This window comes from Hipposideros armiger, unplaced genomic scaffold, assembly GCF_001890085.2.
Source record: "Hipposideros armiger isolate ML-2016 unplaced genomic scaffold, ASM189008v1 scaffold_45, whole genome shotgun sequence".
NCBI classification, from domain to species: Eukaryota; Metazoa; Chordata; class Mammalia; order Chiroptera; family Hipposideridae; genus Hipposideros; species Hipposideros armiger.
Window position 1 is genome coordinate 4,125,446 of NW_017731395.1, and position 6,985 is coordinate 4,132,430.

At 39.7% G+C, this 6,985-nt stretch overlaps 2 protein-coding genes across 2 annotated transcripts in view; one reads left to right on the forward strand and one right to left on the reverse strand.

Moving 5' to 3' along the window:
• Positions 1-2,184, reverse strand: part of TAF1A (TATA-box binding protein associated factor, RNA polymerase I subunit A) — a 31,729-nt gene extending 29,545 nt beyond the window's left edge. Inside the window, exon 1 of the mRNA XM_019639593.1 lies at positions 2,091-2,184. Within this exon, the coding sequence (XP_019495138.1) occupies positions 2,091-2,184 (94 nt within the window). The remainder of the gene's footprint in view (positions 1-2,090) is intronic.
• MIA3 (MIA SH3 domain ER export factor 3) overlaps positions 2,153-6,985 on the forward strand; it is a 74,606-nt gene continuing 69,773 nt past the window's right edge. The window contains exon 1 of the mRNA XM_019639594.1: positions 2,153-2,340. Within this exon, the coding sequence (XP_019495139.1) occupies positions 2,238-2,340 (103 nt within the window). The 5' untranslated portion in view covers positions 2,153-2,237. The remainder of the gene's footprint in view (positions 2,341-6,985) is intronic.

A 6,985-nucleotide genomic window follows, 5' to 3' on the forward strand; every position in this document is an offset into this window, starting at 1 on the left:
CTTGTAGAAATTTTAAATTACATTTGTAGCAGGCATATTGCTATTAGACAACATTGTTCTAGAGCAGGGGTTGGCAAACTTTTGAGACGGAAGAGCCAATCCTGTCTCTCACAACAATTTAAAAATTACTCGAGAGCCATATAACAAATGAAATCACCATTATGTGAATAATATCCTTTAAAAATTGTATAAATGAAACTATGACAGTTTTATTTTCATTTTCAATTTTATTTCAGAGGCACATGTACATACGTACCCAAAGAGCCGCATTTGGCTCGCGAGCTGCAGTTTGCCGACCCCTGTTCTAGAGAATCAGTGAGATAAAGGGAAGTATCAGGTTATGTTTAGATCTTCTATTTAATCATTCTGGTGTGATGTCATTCATTCATCTTCTTGTGTATTCCATACCATTTCAGATCCCATGTAGATTAAAACAAGAGTGAGTTTTCGTACTTGCAGGGAACTCTTACTCTTTCTGTATGCGATTGCTTGGTATCCACACTTGAGTAGTCTTCATAATGGCATTTATATTCCTGTTCTTAATTTTCTACTGAATGTATCAATTAAAATGCTGAAGAGTCAGGAGGCTTGCTTTGTCTCCATGTGTGATCTGTTCCCAGGTTGGCTGTGATTGTATGTTATCCTCAAGAGCCTGTTTTCTCCCTCTCAGTTCTCACTGTGTCTCCAGGAGGCGCTTTTGACCTGCCAAGCACAGCTTGGGAGGCCATGGGCTGCCATGGTGACTTTTAGTAAGAAGGGAAGTTTCCGGGGTAGGTGCTATCTAAACATGTCTCCTTTGGGACAAAGTCAGTGATTTCCTGAGACTGCTGTTGCATCATCAACCATCCCTGTGGGCTAAGAGCCAGCTATGTTGCTGTTTAACTGCTCAAACAACATAAATGGACAACCTTTAATATATGATCTCATTTGTTTCTTAAACATTACGAAATGTTAACATTTGCCCCAATTTTATAGATGAGGAATCTAAGACTAAGAAAAATTGACAACTTGCCTAGGGTCACACAATTAGACACCTGATACCTAGTTTAATGTGTTTGTCTACATTCCCTGCTTCCATTGTTGTTCTGTAAGGAAGTAATTCATTTCTGAAAACTGAAATGGATAAAGCCAGTCTACACTGTGGAAATTGAGTTGTGCAGGTCCCACCCTGCAATTTGTTCTGCTTTTGTTTCAAAGCACCAAATATTTGACTTCTGTGAAAATAGTGCCAAAGTAAATTAGGCAGAACCGGAAACAGGAACTTATATACAAGCTTATATATTATTGCTGGCAATTTCAGATGTTTGAATTTCTTTGTACAATAAAAATTGGGATAATATTTGCCAAGACTAGANAGAGTTCGGGGGTCGGATAGCAGAATTGGCGGCGGGAATCGAATCGAGAAAGGCAGCCATACACCCAGCAGAGTTTGGAGTTAATGCTCAGGGCCCCTCTCTCTCACTCCCCATACCCAATCGAGTATTAGGTCCCGCTGATGCTACCCGCAGGTACTTCCCCCGGCTTCCGGCTTCTCCGCAATCCTACACCACTACCCTAATTTAGGACACCTTCACACTGTGTCTAGATTACTGCAGTAACTTTCTAACTAGCGACGCTGCCTTAAATTTTGCTACTCCACATTCCCAGCCAGAGTAAATCTTTTAAAATCAAATTCTATGGTTAGGAGCATGGGTTTTAAATAAAACGTGAATTTAATGACACGCATGTATTTTAAGGAGTCCTTACAGAAGCAGCTCTCCCTTCCCAAATTCTCAGACTACATTGCTGTCATGCAGTTGCCACGGTAACCAAAGCTTCTCCAGCCTTCTGCTAGGTTCTCAGAACTTGAGGCAGCGGAGCGTCAGGAGAAAATATCAGAAAGAGAACACAGGTGAATCCTAGCACAGCCCTTCGGGTTCCACTTTGAATGTGATTGATGGCACTTACCTGCCTAAAGCCAAGCTCTTCTGTACCACCAAACCCAGCCTCACCCCTCCGGAACCACGTGAGCCCAGCGGAAGCGGAGTTAGCGACTGCTTCGTGTGAGCATGCGCAAAAATCTGCCTCGGTCTCTCAGGCGACGCACAGACGCCGCTCCGCCCCTAACTCCTCCTTCCGCAAAAGAGCAGGCGCTGTCCGCGGCTCGACCCCGGAAATGACGCGAAAGTGGCCGCGGACTGCCATCTTCGCCTTGCGTTAGCTCCAGCTTTACATTTTAGGCTACCCCAGTCGGGAAAATGGGAGCCTTTGATTGCAAGTGGAGATTGGAGCGAAGGAAGGGCAGCTGGATGAGGTGGACAGTCAAAAAATCGGAATGTCACTTTGCCAAAGTAATTCACGGTACGATAACTTTGAGGTTTTTTGCTTGGCTCGTGAACGCGTTGTGCGAGCCTGAGAGGCGTGGCTGTGGAATCCTGACAAAATAAATCTGCATAGCCTTTTAATTGCTTCCTTGAAATCTTTTTTCCCTTTTCTTAAAATTTTAGTTTTGAATTTAGGTAACTGTTGACTACCTCCACAAAATTTGGGCAAGAATATCGTTTTGGCTCTCAGCTGGGGTTCTGCGGACCCGTGTGGTGTCCACTTTTCATGAGGAACCTTGACAAACATTTCATGAAATAAGAGTTGAAAGTAAGATGACTAAATGTGAAATGAGGGAAAGTTGAGGAGTTCTGGAGAAGATGGACCTGGAAAAGCAGGGACCCATGGGAACAATCATCTCCAAAATCTGGAAGGTCTAAAAAAAAAAAAAGAAAGACAACGTTTGAAGGTCTATTTGTGTAAGAAGGCTAAGAGTTTTTTCATAGCATCAGAGAACAGAACTAGGACTAAAGAGTGAAAGTTAAAGCAAGGAGGCTTTAACGTCATTACAAGAATTTTGTTCCTAACTAAGGCTGCACAAATAATGGCATAGGGGCGGGGCCCACAGGAATCTTGGAGTTCCCACTACGCTGAAAGTGAACCATTTGAGCAGAATCAGAGTACTGAAGAGTTGACTGAAGTGTCTAGTAAGAGTTTGTACAGGAATTCCATAAAACGCTACAAATACTTGATTCTATATTGTGCTCATAAACACTATGCAGTAGTTAATGAACTTGCAAGGAAAACTCCTTCTGTGTCATAAGCCCTTGGCCTCACTCAGGCCTGTGCTCTGACTCCACTGGTAAGACTGACCTAAATGATGATATGGTCCAGGAAGGCACACAAACAAAATAAAGTAGCTATAAGCTTCCAGTATAGAGAGTTGGTCTGGCTACATTTCTTCCCTTGCCAGGAGGTAGAATTTCACCTAAACCAGCCCAGAACTGATTTTATATGGCTACAAATTCATGTTCTCACAAAAACGGGTAAGAACTTTCTTAATGTTCTTAGATAACTCCAGGTAACAACGGATAAAAAGAGAAAAAGTTAAGAACTAATAATACCTTATATGCTCTACCTACCTCTTCCTTTTCTCGTAATACAATTCTGGTAGAAAATGTGTTGGGTGAAGAGAATAAAAGAAAATGGCTATACTGTATTTCATCCAATAGCACAAATAATATTTTAAAAAAACAAAAAACAAAGAAATGGCATGACTAAAACATAGACATAAAGAATGCAGAAGGCTTTCTAAACTCCAGTCTAGAAGAAAACATCCTAAGGATGCAGAAAGATGTTCTTATAACTGCATTGTGCTAAAGAGCAACTTAATATAACAAATTACATCTTTTAAAAGCTGCAAACTTACTTAGAGAATATTATTTTTGTGAATTTCAATCATTCCCATGAATGCTTTATTAATTCCTTGCAATCTAATAAAGTGCAAGCTGCAGACAACCAAACCATTGGAGAGACATCATAAATAGTCTATATTATATCACAGCTAAAAATATGCACAAGGTAAAAAAGGAACGTGGCAAAAATGAAAGCATAAAAACAAAAACAGTTCATATCATAACATAGAGAAAAATATTACCCAACTAAAAACTCCCTAAAATGCATGGACTAGGATGCTATTTCAGGCTGTACTGAGGAAAAAAACTATGTCCTCACAGGCTTAGTTTCTTATTTTTGCCAATATGGTGCCTTGAGCCACCATGCAAAGAAGTCCAGGCTATCCTGCTGCAGAGGAAGCCAGATGAAGAAGGAGTCCCTAGAGGATGAAACACCACATGGAGCCAACAGTCAGCATCTTAGTTCCATGCATATGGGGAAGACCTCAAACCGTGTAGCCCGAATCAATAACTTGTTGACTATAACTGCATGAGTGTCATGTCCAGCTGATAACACATGGAGAGAGGTGAGCTATTCTCACTGAACCTTGTGCAAATTCCTGACTGACAAAATTATGGGCAATAAAATGGTGGTTGTTTTAAGCCACTAAATTTTGGAGTTTGTTACACAGCAGTAGATAACTGAAGAATGATATTGGTAATCAGTATCTTTGATCTTTTTTTCTTCATCAGTCTTATTAGAAATTACCAGTTTATTTATGCCCTGGTCAGAAAACAACTTTTGTGAAATGTCAATATTTTAAAAAATTTTTAGTCTTATTGCCCCAAATATGGTCTATTTTTGTAACTGTCCCATGGGTACTAGAAAAGAATGTGTGTCCTGCAGTAGTTGAGCATTGTGTTCTATGAATGTTAATGAGGATAAGGTGGTTCATAGTGTTGTTCAGATTTTTCATATTATGCTACTATTGGGTCGTCGGGAAAGTCATGACGCATTTTTGCATTGAAAAACATAGAAAAATACGTATGTCATGACTTACCCGATGACCTAATATTAATTACTGAGATAAAGGTGTTAATTGTAATAATTGATATTGTTGAATTTAAGTCTGTCATTTCGACACTGTTTTAATTTGTCCCATTAGTTTAGTGTTTCTCTGTTTTTCACTTCCTGCCATTCTGGGGGTTAATCAGATGTTTTAGTATTCCATTTTAATCCGTATCTATTGGCTTTTACCTATATCTTTTTGCATTATTGTTTAGCACTATTTCTAGGAATTATGATACACATTCTTAAATTATCAGCCTACTTAGAGTTAAAATTGTGCTACTTCAAATAAAATAAAGGAAACTTACCACAGTATAGTTCCATTTACCACCACCCCCAAGTCCTTTGTGCTTCATTGTCTTATATGTTACATTTACATTCATTATTATTTTTGCTTTAAATAGTCATGTATTTTAAAGAAATTAAGAGAAGGGAAATATATGTTGCTTTTTTTTATTTACATATGCTTTACTGTTTTCCGTGCTTTCATTCCTTCTATTAGATTATCTTCAAAAATAGCATCCAGAAATTCTTCTCATTCCTGTATATTCATCTTGCTTCTCCCATTAAGAGGGAGAATCTGATTCCCCACCCCTTGAATCTAGGCAGGTCTTTTGACTTGCTTTGATGAACAAACATGGCAGAAATGATGTCATGCCAGTTCTAGATGGAGGCCTTAAGAAGCCTTGCATTTTCTACTTTTATCCTCTAGGAATTCGGCCAGCAAGTAGGTAAGTTTGGGATAGATTACCAAATAATGAAAAATGTGTAGAGAAGGAGAGAGGCCCATCCCAGCCGTTTTAGCTACCGCACCTGAGCCACCATGCATGTGAATGAAGCTATTTTGGAAGTCTTAGCCCTAGCCAACCTCCCAGCTGAATTGCAGCATCCACATGAGTGACCCTGGCCAACAATTCCCAAATCTGAAGAACCACCCAGTTAAGTCCAGCCAAGGCATCAAATAGGAAGAAATACTAAGCAATTACCACCGCAAACCACTATATTTATTACATAGTACAGGATAACTAAAACACTGAAGATCTGTTTTCATCAGGTGTCTCATCTTTCATCCTGACATGTTTTAACATCGCTTATGGTACCGGTCTGTTGGTGTTGCATTCTCTCAGTTAGTATTGATCTGAAAATGTCTGTTTTGCCTTAAGTTTTGAAGGATATATCCCACCCAAAATTCCAGTAGAGCTTTAGCAAGGAACACTTGCCTAAATCAGTAACCTGCTGTGGTCTCTTACTTAACTGCAACTGTGTTTTCCTACATGCAGACACATTGTTTTGTTACCCGTTTAAATGTCATTCTTGGTTTCTTTATATTTGTCAAGAATAGTAGATGTGTGTAATGTAATTATGAGAAATAAATAATAAAAGCATGACTGGTGTTGGAGCATAATGCTGACTATAGCTTATATTTTTTATTAAGGACTTCAGGTTCATCTGAGATGACAATGAAATTCCCAGATATCTCAACAAAAATCTTAATCTCTGATCACAAACAAACAAAAAGATTGGGGTTTTTTGAGAAAGCCACCATCATTCTTTCTCCTTCCACAGAAGTTCCAAGAGTGCTTGGCCAAATATAATTTTTAATCCCTACTTTCTAGTGCTGTGCTGTCTTTAAATGTGCCTGGTCTGAATTGAGACATGCTGTAAATGTAAAATACACACCAGATTTCAAAGATTTCATGTAAAATGAAGAATGTAAAATGCCTCATTGATAATTTTATATTGACTACAAGTTGAAATAGTAATATTTTGGATATATTGGGTTAAATAAAATGTATTATTAAAATTAATTTCATCTGATTTATTTTACCTTTTTTTTTTTATTGGGGAATTGGGATATGGGAACAGCACTGGGGAATTGGGGGAAGGGGAAAAGACAAGTTGCTGTCGTTTTGTTCTTCAGTTTAGTTGTGGAGGACGTTGCTTCACTGGCCCAAGTTGGCACCATCATAGCGCTCTTCCTGGGCAAGGCAGATCAGTCGCCGGCTTCTGGATGGCTGTTCACAGCGGCTGCTGGCCGCTCACACTAGCTGCTGGCTACACAGTAGCTCATGGCAACCCACTGCAGCACGGGCTGCAGCCTACGCCGTCGCCAGCAACGCACAGTATCTCAGCTCCAGATTGAGCTGTTGTTTGGCATCTTAGCTGTAGAGGACAGTGTCACTGGCCCTCATATGTGGGATCTGAACCGGGGCCTTCTGGC